This window comes from Hylobates moloch, unplaced genomic scaffold (assembly GCF_009828535.3).
Source record: "Hylobates moloch isolate HMO894 unplaced genomic scaffold, HMol_V3 SCAFFOLD_6, whole genome shotgun sequence".
In the NCBI taxonomy this organism is placed as follows: domain Eukaryota; kingdom Metazoa; phylum Chordata; class Mammalia; order Primates; family Hylobatidae; genus Hylobates; species Hylobates moloch.
In genome coordinates, this window is record NW_026652281.1 from 154538769 (window position 1) to 154556165 (window position 17397).

Below are 17397 nucleotides of genomic sequence, written 5' to 3' on the forward strand. Positions count from 1 at the left end.
ATCATCATCATCACCATAGGAATCTCCTACCTAATACGTCAAACCTGAGCTCTTGATCTTTCTTGCAGATCTTTCTCCATGTCAGTAATGGCAGAACCCTGGGAGTCACCCCTCAGACTCAGTCACTTAAGCCCTGTCAAAGTTATCTTCAAAGTGCTTCTGTCCCATCCACTGCCTTCTCCACTGTCCTTCTGTCCTTGCCACACCCTTGTCACCATTATCCCTCCCCTGGCCCCTCTGGCCCTCTGCCAAATGATTCGCTACACATCAGGTAGAGTGGCCTTTAAATTTGCAGATCTGATCATGACACTCCGTTACTTGGAACCAACCACTTTGATGGCTTCACTCTGTTGTTGGAACCAGCTGAATTTCCTCAGCATGGCCAAGATGGCCCTTCACAACCTCCCCCGTGGACTATTCTAGTCTCATTTAGTGTTATTCTCCCCTTACTCACTACATCCTTGCTCTGCTAGCTTGTTCTATGTTCCTTGGACTCACTAAGCATCTTTTTGCCTCAAGGCCCTTGGACATTCAGTTCCTTCTTTCTGGAAAACTCTTGTCTCCCCATTTGCCTGGCTAACACCATTACTTCATGTCTTTTATTTTTATTTTTTTTTGAGATGGGGTCTTGCTCTGCCGCCCAGGCTGGAGTGCAGTGGCACGATCTCAGCTCACTGCAACCTCTGCCTCCCGGGGTCAACCGATTCTCCTGTCTCAGCCTCCCAAGTAGCTGGGATTACAGGCACCCACCACCATGCCCGGCTAATTTTTGTATTTTTAGTAGAGATGGGGTTTTGCCATGTTGGCCAGGCTGGTCTTGAACTCCTGACCTCAGGTGATCCATCCACCTCAGCATCCCAAAGTGTTAGGATTACAGGGGTGAGCCCTCACGCCCCGCCTACTTAATGTCTTAGATGAGGTTATCACTTCTTCAGGCAGGCCTTCCTGGGTCCCTCCAAAAACAGATTTTGTGCACTTGTACTTCCTTCATAGCATTTACTTTATGTAACTATAGGTTGCTTGTGTGATTATTCATTTAGGATCAATCTCTCCACTAAACAGTAAGCTCTATGAGGGCAGAGGCCACGCTGGTCTTATTCATTAAGGTTTTCCCAGTGAGCACAGAGGACAGAGAGGACATTCAGTAGATATCTGTTGCCTGGATAAATATATGAATTGAACCGATCCTACCTGCTTCTGCTTTTCCCCATCCGTGGACAGGGCTCCTTGCAGGGAGACCGTGTGTGTGACTGTCCTCAGAATGACTGTGACTGACTTCTGTAAGCTATGCTGGCCAGATGAGCAGGATTCAGGAAAAGCATGCATTTGTTCATTGAAATATTATATTTCCAAATCCCTAGAATTCATACTCATAAACTCCATGACAGGCAGCACTTTGTAATTTTGCTGAGGCTGAAACTTGAGCCACACGGCTATGCAACTGGGGTGGGGGGACTGATTCTCTCGGCCAAAGAACAAGAACATGAGCTCAACTGACAGCCCAGAATCCACGTCTCTGACAGACCTGTTTGAATCCTAGCTCTGCATTTGCTTTTCTCTCAGCCTTTGTTTTCCCATCTGTAACAGGGGGTGATACCTTCACAAGGTTTTTGGATTATATAAACCAGTGCAGGTGAATTTACCTAATCTCTTTTCCTTTCTTCCTCCATGCTGAGAGTTGTTCCCCTAAACAAAAGGAAAGCTTGGGCTCTCTAATCCCTTCCCTTCTTCTCCCACTCTTGCAGCTAGACAACTAGTGGAGCTAGACAACTCAGACTGATCTCAAAATGCCCTCAACAACATCCACAGACCACTCGCAGAAGGCAGAGATGACAAAGGGGCCCTCACAGTAAGATGCTTACTGACTGACAAGGACGCTGACTATTGCAGGGTACCATTCGGCTGTGTTCTTTGCAGGACAATGTTTTCAAGCTACGAGTGCTAATTTTCCTCCTTCCTAACTCTTGGACCCCAACGAAGCTGGAACGAACATTTAAGGATGAAACAGCAACTGCAACGCACCCCATTTATTCTTGGTCAATAGATACTGGTCTGAGGCCTTTCTCTTATCAAAACATAAAAAATATTCTGTAATAAAAGTGGATTCCGTTTCCACCTTAAGTCATTATTGCCCATGATAGTGTATTCCCTGGGAATCAACATAGAAAGGAACAAGAAATGTTAAAGGTGAACTTTAAAACAAGCTGTTTAATATTAACCTTTCTGGTAATCTCCAAAACAATTACATAAGCCTCACTGAGGCTAAGAACACATGGAACTTGCCTTCGGGTCTTTGTTCGGAGAAGGACATGCAACTTTCTTTGAGGGTGCTACAAATGCACAAACTGCACAACCACATGTCATGCATAGACTGGACAACATACTCTTTTATTTTTTTTTTTTTGAGAGATTCTCACTCTGTCGCCAGGGCTGGAGTGCAGTGGTGAGATCTTGACTCACTGCAACCTCCGCCTCCCAGGTTCAAATGATTCTCCTGCCTCAGCCTCCTGAGTAGCTGGGATTACAAGACCCCGCCACTACGCCCAGCTAATTTTTTGTATTTTTAGTAGAGACAGGGTTTCACCATATTGGTCAGGCTGGCCTCAAACTCCTGACTTTGGGATTCGCCCGCCTCGGCCTACCAAAGTGCTGGGATTACAGGCGTGGGCCACCATGGCTGGCTGACAATGTACTCTTTTAAGTGTTAGTTACAACAGTCTGAAACACAGAGAAGACCCTTAACCTACCTCTGCCCAGGGACACAGGAAGACAGATTCAAGGAACATTAAACACATTACTTTTTGCACTCATTAATAATCCTTGCAAGTTACATACTATCATCCCCATTCTATAGAAGGAAGAAACCGAGGCCTAGAGACATAGTTAGCTGCCCAACACGGAGTAAATGGTGAAGTTTGGATTTAAACTCAGACTTTCTGTCTTAAATCCAGTACTTTTTTTTTTTTTTTTTTTTTAAAGTCTCTACAACCGCTTTCTCAATTCCTGGCCTGAGAGGGTCTGAGAGCTATCTTACTTTCCCAAGTGCCATTACTGAGTTAAAATAAACCTCAATATGATCATGGGCAGGTGCATTTCACTTGTATACTTTTTTCCCTCACTATTTGGGAATAAGTTGCAGACACTGTGCCCCTCTACCCCTCAATACTTCAGTATGGATTTCCGAAGGCCAAGGACATTTACTATCATAATCCAGTATGATTATCAAAAATAGAGAATTTAATATGGACACAATACTGTTATCTAATCTATTAAAGTTTTACCAATTGTCCGAACAACGTACTACAGCCTTGCCCTGCTAGTTTGTTCTATGTTCCTTAGACTCACACTAAGCAACTTCTTGCCTCAAGGCTCTAGGACATGCTGTTCCTTCTTTCTGGAAAACTCTTGTCTCCCCATTTATGACTTCTTTTCTCCTGTTCAGGATCCAGCCTGGGGTCATGAATTGTATGTAGTATTTATGTGCTTTAGTTTCTTTTAAATGTGGAAGAGTATCTCAGTCTGTCTTTGTTTTTAAAACACTGGCACTTTAAAAAAGTACAGGTCAGTTATTTTATAAAAGGTCACTCAATCTGGTTTTGTCTGAAGTGTCCTGCCATTGGATCCAGGTCATGAACTTTTGGCAAGAACATTACATACATGATGATGCATCCTTCTCCGTCAATCACATCCAGGAAGAATGCCAGGTTTCTCCCCTAGCAAGTTATTATTTTTCCTCTAGTAATTAATAATTCATCAGTTCTTCAGTTTTCCCACAGGCCTCATTAATCCTTGGCTAATAAAATCATTCTCATTTGAAGCAGCTATTCCATCATTATCCTGGTCAACATTTACCTTCTGAGGGTTACCTGGTCTAACTCTCTTACATCGTCATTGGTCACTGGCTTCACCTGTGACCTGAGCAGCTCTGAAGAGCCACTTTCACAGACTTGGGGTACCTTACATCTTCTGCAAGATGTACATGTTCACCTTGCTCCTGATTTGCTCTGTACTTCCATTGTATTGACAGATGTTTACAATGTTTACAATGTCCACAGTCAGTGAGCAAAGATGCTGCAGTGACAGGCCAAGGGAGGATGCCAGGGGTCTTCAGGTCATCCCTGAGTCCTTCTCAGGTTCTGATGACTTCTTTTTCCCCCTTGAGACACGGTCTCACTCTGTTGCCCAGGCTGGAATGCAGTGGCATGATCTTGGCTCACTGCAACCTCTGCCTCCCGGGTTCAAACGAGTCTCCTGCTTCAACCTCCTGAGTAGCTGGGAGTACAGGCATGTACCACCACGCCTGGCTAATTTTTGTATTTTTAGTAGAGACAGGGTTTCACCACGTTGGCCAGGCTGGAGGTTCTGATGACTTCTGCTTACCTACACAACCTTACAACTATGAGGACCATGTATTGTTGGCCATAACAAAAACATGTGAATTCTTTTCACAGTGGTGACTCCGGCTATGTCATTTCTTATCCTTTACAATAAGTTACATACAACCAAGGAACGATGTCAACAAATTAGAATCTCCTGTGCAGTTATGATTAATACAAATGTCCATTGAGACCTCCCACAACTCCACTTGTGAACAAATGCTCCTTACCTCTTAAAACATGTTGATAACTGGACAACAGAAACTGCAGATGTTCAACCAGTTCGTCCCAAGTCTGCCACTGGCTTTTATCTGACTGCAAAGATAGTAAAATGGATTGATAATAAATGCCTTCCCCGGTTAAAATTTTTGTACAGTTTTCAATTCACCTTTACAGAATGCTCAAACAGTTGTGTTTTAAGCTAAAATCCTATGGGAAGGGTTCGGGCCTAGAGCAAAGAAAGGTGCTCTAGGCCTGAAATTGGGCAGGAAAAAATGTACCTGACACTTGAGCAGTGACGTAGAATTATTTAGAAAGTAGAGGGCCTGGGCCAGAGACAGAGGCAGGCGGGTGGGTGTCTCACAGCTGTGGAGGAATATGATTTCTAACACTTTGCAGCGCAGAAGGTGGCTTTCCATGGTAGTAAAGAACATCTCCCTGTGTGGAGAAGAGGAAGAGGGAGTTAATCATCACAACTATGCTTCAAAGAACATAAGCCACAATTCACTCTGACTGTACAACATTTGTCCTAAAAAAGACAGTTAAGAAGGAAGACCATGGACGCCCACAAAATCACAAAACCTGTGGACAGGGTAGAAATGGGTTTGTTGGATTAGCAACTGCTAGAATGAGGAAAAAGTCTTTCACATTTGACAAAGACAAGTTTAGGACACATGAAAAATAATTACTACACGTTGTAACTGTGAAAATTAATCATGAGAATATTTCTGAATGCCTATGATGTACCAAATACTATTTGGCACAACAAGAAATATTAAGATAAATAAAAGAAGGAACCACTCTCAAAAAGCTGATAGTTGAACAGGGGCAAGGGGTATGCAAAAGGAACTTAAAACAGTGCAGGGCAAGTGTACTTGTGTGCAAAGTGCTAGTGGTGCTCCAGAGATACACAGAAGAGAGCACATTTGGGGACTGGAAGTGGCCTTCCTATGGAGGCAGAGGCACTGGTGAGAGTGGTCTAGGAGGGCAAAAAAGGCTCAACGCAGGAGGTATTTCTCTCTTTCTTTCTCTTTCTATTCTCTCTCTCTCTCTCTCTCCCCCTCCCTGCCTCCCTCCCTCTTCTTCCCTTCATCCCTCACCCCACCCTCACCTTTCTGACATGTCTCACTCTGTCATCCAGGCTGGAGTGCAGTGGTGTGATCATCACACACTGCAGCCTCAATCTCTTAGGTTCAAAGTGATCCTCTGACCTCAGCCTCCCAAGTAGCTGGAACTACAGGAGTGTGCCACTGTCGCTGGCTAATTATTATTTTTTTTGTAGAGATGGGGTCTCACTATGTTGTCAGGGCTGGCCTCAAACTCCTGGGCTCAAGCAATCTTCCCACCCTGGCCTCCCAAAGTGTTGGGATTACAGGCACGAGCCACTGTGCCTGGCCATAATATTTTTTTATTTAAAACTATTTTCTCTTCTAATTTTTATGCCAGGGCTTGCTTTATAATCTGCAGATGATAAACTCAGAGATCTACAAAGGACAAGGACATAATTTCAATATATTGAACACAGTAAGAACTGTAGATAGAATTACCTATAGCAATTCAAATTAAAAATTTAAAAACAAGGCCGGGCACGGTGGCTCACGCCTGTAATCTTAGCACTTTGGGAGGCCGAGGCAGATGGATTGCCTGAGCTCAGGAGTTCGAGACCAGCCTGGGCAACAATGGTGATACCCTGTCTCTACTAAAATACAAAAAATTAGCCAGGCGTGGTGGCGTGCACCTGTAGTCCCAGCTACTCGGGACGCCGAGGCAGGAGAATCGCTTGAACCTGCGAGGCAGAGGTTGCAGTGAGCCGAGACTGCACCACTGCAATCCAGCCTGGGCAACAGAGCGAGACCCAATCTAAAAAAAAAAAAAAAAAAAAAAGATACAAAGAAAGGCCAACATCTAGATCCAGCCTCAACACAGTAACTGGTGTTAGACTTTCCTTTCTGTCATAATCAATGATAAAACCAGAGGAAATATAGAAAACAACCATTTTCAGGCATTGGAAAACTTACTACAAAGGACTGTGATTCTTTATTTATTTATTTATTTTTTTGAGACAGAGTTTCGTTCTTTTGCCCAGGCTGGAGTGAAGTGGCCTGATCTCAGTTCACTGCAACCTCCAGCCCCATCCCCCAGGCAAGCAATTCTCCTACCTCAGCCTCTTGAGCAGCTGGGATTATAGGCACCCACCACCATGCCCAGCTAATTTTTGTATTTTTAGTAGAGACATGTTTCACCATGTTGGCCAGGCTGGTCTCGAACTCCTGACCTCAGGTGATCCACCCCCACTGCCTCCCAAAATGCTAGGATTATAGGCATGAGCCACTGTGCCCTGCAGGACTGTGATTCTTGAGAGAAGGGAAACAAAAGGTGGTAAACTTCATCTACTCCAGATTTCTTGCTGGGGGCACTTTCTAATGAAGGCAGAGGAAGGTGTGGGTCCAAAATAGAAGAGAGTGGGCTTCTTGGGCAGACAAAACAGAGGCTGGAGTTTAGGACAGCTGAGGTGTCTAGAATTCGTGTCAGAGAATAGGGTGCTCAGGAAATGTTGTAAGGGAACCTGCTGGCACATGTGTAGGGGGAAGCCCCAAAAGCCTGGTGGAGAACAGCTACTGGGGGGCTGCAAGCTGGCTGGGAGTTCTGGAGATCTCAGAGTGCTGAAAGATACTGGTGTGTCAAGGAGTCAGTGTGGAGAGATCTCACTGAATATCCTGGAAATTCAGTTGAGACCGCAGAAAGACTAAGCCTCAAGAATGTAGCTCCTTAATAAGGGCTGCTGTGGAACCATCCTCACAAATCCTAGAAACAAGCCACAACAGGAAAAAGCTAATCTGCCAGCAAATTAACTGCCTGCCAGAATAAAAGTCAATACTCTTTAGAGAAAGAGAGCAAAATCCAGACTCTCAACAATGTAGTGCCCACAATATCCAGGACACAATAAAAATTACCAGACAAGTAAAAAAAGCAGGAACATGTAATTCATAACCAGGAGCAAATGTCCATAGAAACAGACCAAGAGGTGACATACAAGTTGGAATTAGTAGCGAGGGGCTTTTAGACAACTATTATAAATATGTTCAAGATTTTCAAAAGCAAGCAAGTAAATTAAGATGTACATAATGAGTGACTAGATGAAGACTTGCAGCAAAAAGAATAAAAAGGAACCAAATGTTAACTCTAGTTCCAAAAAATACAATAATAGACTTAACAGCAGATTTGGCACTGGGGGAATTAAAAAAATGGATTTTAAAGACTATTGAGAGAGAGAGCGAGAGAAAACAAAATAAATGAAACTAAACAGCAATAGAAAAAACAGAGCCTCCGTGATCTGTGGAACAGATCTATATGTACACTTAGATTCCCAGAAGATGAGAGGTTGGGGCAAAAAAAAAATATTAAAAATCTATATTTAGGCCAGGTGTGGTGGCTCACACCTGTAATCCTAGCACTTTGGGAGGTCAAGGTGGGGGAATCAACTAAGGTCAGGAGTTCAAGACCAGCCTGGCCAACACAGTGAAACCCTGTCTCTACTAAAAATACAAAAATTAGCTGGGTGTGGTGGTGGGCACCTGTCATCTCAGCTACTTGGGAGGGTGAGACAGGAGAATCACTTGAGCCTGGGAGGCAGAGGTTGCGGTGAACTTAGATTGCACCACTGGACTCCAGTCTGGGCAACAGAGTGAGACCCTGTCTCAAACAAAACAAAACAAAACACCAAAAAAACCCCACAACCTGGATGAATCACCAGGGAATTATGCTGAGTGAAAAAAGCCAGTCCCAAAAGGTTATATACCAAATGATTCCATTTATATCATTCTTTTTCTTTTTATGTTTGAGATGGAGTCTTGCTCCGTCGCCCAGGCTGGAGTGCAGTGGTGCAATCTTAGCTCACTGCAACCTCTGCCTCCCGTGTTCAAGTGATTCTCCTGCCTCCGCCTCCCAAGTAGCTGGGATTACAGGTGTGTGCCACGACGCCAGGCTAATTTTTGTATTTTTAGGAGAGATGGGGTTTTGCCGTGTTGGCCGGGCTGATCTTGTACTCCTGACATCAAGTGATCTGCCCACCTTGGCCTCCCAAAGTGCTGGGATTATAGGCGTGAGCCACTGTGCCTGGGCCATTTATATCACATTCTTGAAATGACACAAATATAAAGAATGGAAAACAGATTAATGGTTGACAGGGGTTAAAGGGGTTGGGATGGGAGGGAAGTGGGTGTGGCTATAAAAAGGCAAGAAGAGCAATCCTTGAAGTGATGGAAATGTTCTACATCTTGGCTTATGTCAATCACAATATCCTGGTTGTGATACTGTACTATAGTTTTGTAATATATTACCATTGGAGGAAATTGGAAAAAGATTATCTGGGTTGTCTCTGAACTCTTTAATAATTTTAATATTGAATAAAGTTTATATTTATTTTTATCCAATAATATGTAATATTGAATACAATATTTATCTAATACTATTTAACATTCCTTAAAATTGCATGTGAATTTACAAGTATGTCAAAATAAGATTTTAATCTAAAAATAAACTAAGGCCAGGCGCGGTGGCTCACACCTGTAATCCCAGCACTGTGGGAGGCTGAGGCGGGTGGATCACCTGAGGTCGGGAGCTCGAGACTAGCCTGACCAACATGGAGAAACCCTGTCTCTACTAAAAATGCAAAATTAGCCGGGTCTGGTGGCGCATGCCTGTAATCCCAGCTACTTGGGAGGCTGAGGCAGGAGAATCTCTTGAACCGGGGAGGTGGAGGTTGCGGTGAGCTGAGATTGCGCCATTGCACTCCAGCCTAGGCAACAAAAGCAAAACTCTGTCTCAAAAAACAAGCAAACAAACAAACAAAAAGATTTTAATCTACAAAAGAGAACTAAAAGCCAACAGGAGAGATAAAATGGAATAATAGAAAATCTTCGATTAATCCAAAAGCCAGAAGAGGAGGAAAGAACAAACAGGAAACAAATAGTCAGATTACAGGTATAAAACCAATACTTCCATTAAAGAGCAGGAATTTTCAGCTGGCTAAAACAATGAATGCCAACTATATACTGTTTACAATAAACATAACCTCTTTTCTTATCTTTTTATATTGACAATTTCAGACATACTGAATTGCAAGAATAATGCAAAGTTTTTGTTTGTTTGTTTTTTTAGACAGAGTCTTGCTCTGTCTCCCAGGCTGGAATGCAGTGGCACAATCTTGGCTCACTACAGCCTCGGCCTCCTGGGTTCAAGCGATTCTCCTGCCTCAGCCTCCTGAGTAGCTGGGATTACAGGCGCCCGCCACCACACCTGGCTAATTTTTGTATTTTTAGTAGAGATGGGGTTTCACCACGTTGGCCAAGCTGGTCTTGAACCCCTGACCTCAGTTGATTTGCCCGCCTTGGCGTCCCAAAGTGCTAGGATCACAGGCATGAGCCAACTGCATCTGGCCTACCACAACTTCTTTATCTGTCTGTCTGTCTGTTTTTCTTTCTGAATTATCTGAGAGTAAGTTGCAGACATAGGGCTGGGTGCAGTGGCTCATGCCTGCAATCCCAGCACTTTGGGAGGCCAAGGTGGGCAGATCACTGGAAGACAGCAGTTCGAGACCAGCTTGGCCAACATGGTGAAACCCCTTCCTTACTAAAAATATAAAAATTAGCAGGGCATGGTGGGGGCACCTGTAATCCCAGCTACTTGGAAGGCTGAGGCAGGAGAATTGCTTTACATTGCTTTGTCTTTCATGATATTGACATTTTTTAAATTTTTTATTTTATTTATTTATTTATTTTTTTAGATGGAGTCTCGCTCTGTCACCCAGGCTGGAGTGCAGTGGTGCCATCTCGGCTCACTGCAAGCTCCACCTCCTGGGTTCATGCCATTCTCCTGCCTCAGCCTCTGAGTAGCTGGGACTACAGGTGCCCGCCACCATGCCCGGCTAATTTTTTGTATTTTTAGTAGAGACGGGGTTTCACCGTGTTGGCCAGGATGGTAATGATCTTCTGACCTCGTGATCCACCCGCCTTGGCCTCCCAAAGTGGATACTGACATTTTTGAAAAGCACATGCCAGTTTTTTTCAAGGAACATCTCTCATTTGACATTAGCCTGATCTTTTCCCACGAATGGATGAAGGTTATACGTTTTTGGCAGTACTGATAAAATGGTGTTTTGTCATTCCCAATGCCTTGTATAAAAAGGCACATGACATCAATTTGTCCCATTGTTGGTGTGAACTTTGATCACTTGACTATGGTAGTGTCTCCATTGTAAAGTTGCTATTTTTCCCTTTGTAATAAATGAGTATCTTATGGGAACATACTTAGAGACCATGCAATTATCTTGTTACTCCACAATCTTTCACCATGTTAGTATCCATTCATGTCTGAATATCATGATGGTTGCCAAACAGTATTTCTGCCTAATTCATCATTTTTTCTAACATTATTAGTTGGCTTTTTACTGTAAGGAAGGGGGTCCCTTCTCTTTCTTCCTATCAGCACTGGAATCATAGATTCCTATTTTATTCAATAGATAATATTATTTTACTGTCAATATTCATTTTGGAGCTCAAATTATTCCAGATTTGGTCACTGAAATCCCCTTTAAGCTGACTCCTGTGTTTTTTTTACATGTTCTGAATAGTCTTTGAATATTTCCTTACTTTGTGGCACAAGATGTTCCAGGCTCATCTTGTACTTTACCTAACACAGTTCTGGAGTTAGTCATTTCTTCAAGGAATTCTGGTTCTTTTTTTTTTTTTTTTTTTTGTGGTAGATGGAGACTTGCTCTGTTGCCCAGGCTGGAGTGGAGTGGTGCAATCTCAGCTCACTGCAACCTCCACCTCCTGGTTTCAAGCGATTCTCCTGCCTCAGCCTCCCAAGTAGCTGAGATAACAGGCATATGCCACCACGCCCAGCTAATTTTTTTATTTTTAGTAGAGACAGGGTTTCACCATGTTGGCCAGGCTGGTCTCGAACTCCTGACCTCAAGTGATCCGCCCACCTCGGCCTCCCAAAGTGCTGGGATTACAGGCGTGAGCCATCACACCTGGCCCTGGTTCCCTTTCATGTAAACTGGAATTGAAAAACAAAGATCTGGGTATGAGGTGTGCTCCACTGCTACTAAGATATAATTGCTTCTATGCTTTCTCAGTGGGCAGAGGTAGGAAACATATGTATGAATACACACATACGTATGTGTATATATAATATACGTAAATAAGCCCTCACACATCTACATCTTATTCCTATCTCTATATTTATTAGAAACCACAAGTTCATACTGATACCTCCAATTCCAATCCAGTACCACAGGGTTCATTCTATCCTTTCCCCTTTTCATATGTGTAAATCTTTTCTCTGACAGTGAGAAACTCGGCTCTCAGTATTCACAATATATTTATTTGTTTAATCCTAGAATACACATAAAATAGTTTTTGAATTGTTTATCTATATCTCTGCGAAAAAGAAACCTACTAACTAGAGTTCAGTTCATTTTGTCTTTACCATTATGACATTTAGTCCAAATATTGTGTTTTAAGTTACTTTGACACAGACAGAGAACAGATCAGTGTTTGCCAGTAGCTGGGGAGGATGGATGATTGTGGCTATAAAAGGGTAGAACAAGGAATCCTTGTGATGATGGAACAGTTATACATCTTTTTTTTTTTTTTTTTTGAGAGGGAGTCTTGCTCTTTCGCCCAGGCTGGACTCTTTCACCCAGGCTGGATTGCAGTGGCACTACCTCTATCTCTGCTCACTGCAAGCTCCACCTCCAGGGTTCACGCCATTCTCCTGCCTCAGCCTCCCGAGTAGCTAGGAGTACAGGCGCCTGCCACCGCGCCTGACTAATTTTTTGATTTTTAGAAGAGACGGGGTTTCACTGTGTTAGCCAGGATGGTCTCGATCTCCTGACCTCGTGATCCACCCACCTCGGCCTCCCAAAGTGTTGAGATTACAGGCGTGAGCCACCGCACCTGGCCAGAACAGTTATACATCTTGACTGTGGTGATGGTCACAAAAATCTACACATGTAATAGAACTAAAAAGAGCTTCACACAAATGAGTGCATGAGAATGGGTAGAACTGAATAAAGTCTGGGATTGTACCAATGTAAATTTCCTATTTGTGATATTGTACTATAGTTATAGTTCCCCTTGTATCTGGGGGAAAACAGTGTAAAGGATACACAGTACTTCGAATAGGTTTTGCAATTTCATGTGCATCTACAATTATTTAAAATAAAATAAAAATAAAAAGTTACCTGGGCCTGTCCCTCCACCCCTTCCCCCATTTTTATTGATTAATTACCAACAGAATTTTGCTGTGTTGCCCAGGCCAGCCTCATACTCCTGTGCTCAAGTGATCTTCCTACCGGAGCCTCCTGAGTAGTTGGAACTGTGGGTGCATGCCACCATGCTAGCTCTCCTTTATTTTATTAAAGTACAGTTAGGTTAACTTGTTTCTGTTTGTATTCCATTTTTGGCACCCCGTGAACTTGATTTTTTTTTGGGGTATGTAAAACATTAAATTTATGCCCAGGGTTCCATTATTGGAACGCTAAGCTTGTGAGAGTTATTTGTATCCTACTGCTCAAGGTCATTGCCAAGGTCTGATTTTTCACACTAAAAATGTTCAACCTCAGGCATAAACGGGTTAACATGACTCTAAAAAGTGTTTATAGCCACACAAAAAGGCATACTCAGGGAAGTGTTTACCACCACCACCACTGCCACCATTACCACCCAGCCCAGTACCTTTTCTCCTTTTTATCCCATTCCCACCCACTCTCTGCATGTAAGCAATCTTATTAGTCTGTGGCTTACCTTAACTTTGTTTCTTTTTTAAACAAATGATCAGAATCATGTATATTTTTAATTTATCATTTTTTACAAAAAGATATGTATATTTAATATAATACTTTCGTATTTTGCTTTTTAAACTTATCTTAGAATTCAGTTCATAGAAGGCTGGGCCTGGTGGCTCACGCCTGTAATCCCAGCATTTTGGGAGGCTGAGGTGGGTGGATCACCTGAGGTCAGGAGTTCAAGACCAGCCTGGCCAACTTATCTTTCTTTAAATATGCATAAGGAAACATTATGGAAAACATTAAACATTACAGGAAAATAAAATTACAGGTCAATATCCCTTGTAAACATCGATGCAAAAACCCTTAGCAAAATATTAGCAACTTGAATCCATCAATATATAAGAAGGATAACATCACAACCAAGTAGGGTTTTTATTCCAGGAATGCAAAGTTGGTTTAACGTGAGTAAATTAATCAGTGTATTACACCGCATCAACAGAATAAAGAAGAAAAACTATGATTATCTCAATAGATGGAGACAACATATTTGGCAAATTTCAATGCTTATTCTTCATAAAAATAATAAACTAGAAATGGAAGGAAGCTCCCTCAATCTGACAAAGGGCACCTATGAAACATTTATAGCTAACGTCACACTTAATAGTCAAAAACTGAATGTTTTCACCCTAAGATCAGGAATGGGGCAATAATGTCTACTCTCACCGCTTCTCCAACATTTTCCTGGAGATACTAGTCTATGCAATATGGCAAGAAAAAGCAAGCAAAAGGTATAAACAGATTGGGAAGGATACAGTTAAAGTGTATTTTTAGACAACGTGATTGTGTATGTAGAGAATCCTAAGGAAAACAAACAAAAATCCTACTAGAATAAGTTAATTTATTAAGGTTGCAGGGTTTCTATACACTACTAATGAGCAATTGGAAAATGATAGGTCAAGAAGGTATATGCATTTGTCAAGACTCACTGGATGGTAGGTATGCAAGTTAGTTTACATAATTTAATTGTATGTAAATTATAATCTTTAGAAAATTAAAATAAATCAACGTAAAGGCCAAGTAAAGTATCTTTTAGTATAATTTCAGTGAGTGGCCAATTTGCCCCTTCTGAGAGAATTTTAAAGTAGGGCCAGGTTTTGTATAAATTATATTTGTTTGTTTTAATTCCTAATTTGTTTTTGTTACCCATTCCTTAGCTTTCCCATTTCTTACCAGCATCTGGGCTTATATGAATGAATAGTAGAGGAGATGGACCCAAATGAAATACTCCTGACAAAGTGTTAGAGCAAGCATGGTATTCATGTGCACTTTCTTCTGTCTGACCAGTACAACATACTGCCTCCTTTGAATATTGAATTGGGGATTAAGCAGCCCTGGGTTTAAATTTGGATTCTGAACCTGATTAGCTACATAAACTTAGGCTAGTTAACTCCACCTCTTTGAATGCTTTTCTTATTCATTAAACAGAGATAACATTGCCAGGTGCAGTGGTTTACGACTGTAATCCCAGCACTTTGGGAGGCTGAGGTGGGCAGATCACCTGAGGTCAGGAGTTTGAAACCAGCCTGGCTAACATGGTGAAACCCCACCTCTACTAAAAATACACAAATTAGCTGGGTGTAGCGGCATGCACCTGTAATCCCAGCCACTCGGGAGGCTAAGGCAGGAGAATCGCTTGAACCCAGGAGGCAAAGATTGCAGTGAGCTGAGATCTCACTACTGTACTCTAGCCTGGGTGACAGAGCGAGACTCTGCCTCAAAACAAATAAATAAATAAATAGGGATAACATTATAAGAAAAATAAATAAGGTTGGGTGCAGTGGCTCATGCCTGTAATCCCAGAACTTTAGGAGGCTGAGGCAGGAGGACTGCTTGAGTCCAGGAGTTCAAAACTAGCCTGGGCAACATAGCAATACCCTGTTTCTAAATTATAAAGAAAAAGAAAAAAAAAAACAACAGAAAACAAATGAGATAATTAATGTGACAATGACTGGCACATTGTAGGGACTCAGTAAATGTCTTCATCTTACCAGAGCATTTTAATTAAGTCCTATTCCAGTACTATTTGGCATAACATTTTCTTCTAATAGAAGAAACCAGAGCTGCACAATAGTTGTCTTCATTGTCAGCTGGGAGTTTAGGGATGGGGATGGGAAGCAGGCATGGAGCTGGTGGAGATGCACTGAAGACAAACATACACCATAATTTCCCCAAGGGTCACCACTACACAATGACTCTCTTATACTTATTTCCTGTACCAGCAATTGTTCATGAATTCATATTCATTCTAGTTTATTTTTCTTGCTCTGGATTTTAAAATTACTGGTTCAAGGAAGGAATCATTGTTTTTAGCCAAAAACCATTTCTTTATCCCTTCCTAATGAAATACTTCACTAATTCATGCTTAGGGAAACTGAATTCCTAATTCTTACTATCTGGGGTCATTCTACAGGTACAACTCTTCATTCTTGTGTCACCTCTAGTTCCTCTAATATTGGATATACCTATTTCATTCACCCACCAAGCCTTTAGTGAACACTTCTGCCAGGTCTATGGATAAAGATCAGAGAAGAAGGCAGGGCTTAACAGTTACATTTTTATATTTTTATTTATTTATTTATTTATTTACTTATTTATTTATTTTTTGAGACGGAGTCTCGCTCTGTCGCCCAAGCTGGAGTGCAGTGGCGCAATCTCGGCTCGCTGCAAGCTCCGCCTCCAGGGTTCACGCCATTCTCCTGCCTCAGCCTCCCAAGTAGCTGGGACTACAGGCGCCCGCCACCACACCCGGCTAATGTTTTTGTATTTTCAGTAGAGACGGGGTTTCATCGCGTTAGTCAGGATGGTCTCTATCTCCTGACCTCGTGATCTGCCTGCCTTGGTCTCCCAAAGTGCTGGGATTACAGGTGTAAGCCACCATGGCTGGCCTTTATTTTTATTTTTTTTTTGAGATGGAGTCTCACTCTGTCACCCACACTGCAGTGCAGTGGAGCAATCTCAGCTCACTGCAACCTCCACCTCCTGGTTCAAGCGATTTTCGTGTCTCAGCCTCCTGAGTAGCTGAGATTATAGGTGTGCACCACCACGCCCAACTAATTTTTGTATTTTTAGTAGAGACAGGGTTTCACCATGTTGGCCAAGGCTGGTCTTGAACTCCTGACCTCAGGTGATCTGCTCGCCTAGTCCTCCCAAAGTGCTGGGATTACAGGCGTGAGTCACTGCACCCAGCCTTAACAGTTAAATATTGAAAGAAGAGTAAAATTGTTAGGCAAATTGATAAGGTTAGAAAATTTAGGCTCCATTTAGGGTACTGTGCCTCTTCCCAAGAAATTATATCTCAGTTGTAAATAATAATAATTAGCTGAGACCCTCCTTTCCAAAAATCAAAGACATAAGAATAATCCTTCTACTATTTTCTTCCTATCTTAATTAGTTTGGAATTTTCTATTGTAAAATTCTGTTCCTGACAGGTAGCATAGACAGAAAAGCTAATTTAATAAAAATGATTTCCAAGAGGCTTTTTTTCTTTTTTTAAAAAAAAAACTGCTCTCCCCAACAAAACTAAGACTCACCTCTGGCTCCTCTCAGGAATGTCCAGCACAAACCCAAACATCATCTCGGCAATTTTATTGGAGCTGCAGGTGGGGGTCCTGTCCACCTCTACGGCTATGGAGAGCATCCTCTGAAGCTGGCACACAATCCTGAGTCCAGAACATAGGACACAGATGAGTGTGAGGATCCGGCATGGAGCCACTCTGTGGCTGGGAGGAGGTCCCCACCAGTGTACGTAGAGAGTAGAGACTACTAAAGGATCTTATAAAGCACACACAAGGTCAGGGAAAACTACTCAAACCATCAGCATGCTTTTATTTAGCAATTTCACCTACCTGAATCCCTTTTGCCAGAACATACTATCTGAACCTCTCAGAACCTGGGGTTGAGCTGCAAAAGCAAGCTGCCTTTAAATTCAAAAATAGAACCACACAA

The 17397-nt window shown here is 42.3% G+C and overlaps 1 protein-coding gene across 1 annotated transcript in view; it reads right to left on the bottom strand.

Moving 5' to 3' along the window:
• Nucleotides 1–17397, bottom strand: part of SIMC1 (SUMO interacting motifs containing 1) — a 34313-nt gene that overhangs the window by 5212 nt on the left and 11704 nt on the right. Inside the window, exons 4-6 of the mRNA XM_058440386.1 lie at nucleotides 16983–17111; nucleotides 4877–5033; nucleotides 4607–4691 (exon numbers count right to left, since the gene is read on the bottom strand). Of these exons, the coding sequence (XP_058296369.1) occupies nucleotides 4607–4691; nucleotides 4877–5033; nucleotides 16983–17111 (371 nt within the window). The remainder of the gene's footprint in view (nucleotides 1–4606; nucleotides 4692–4876; nucleotides 5034–16982; nucleotides 17112–17397) is intronic.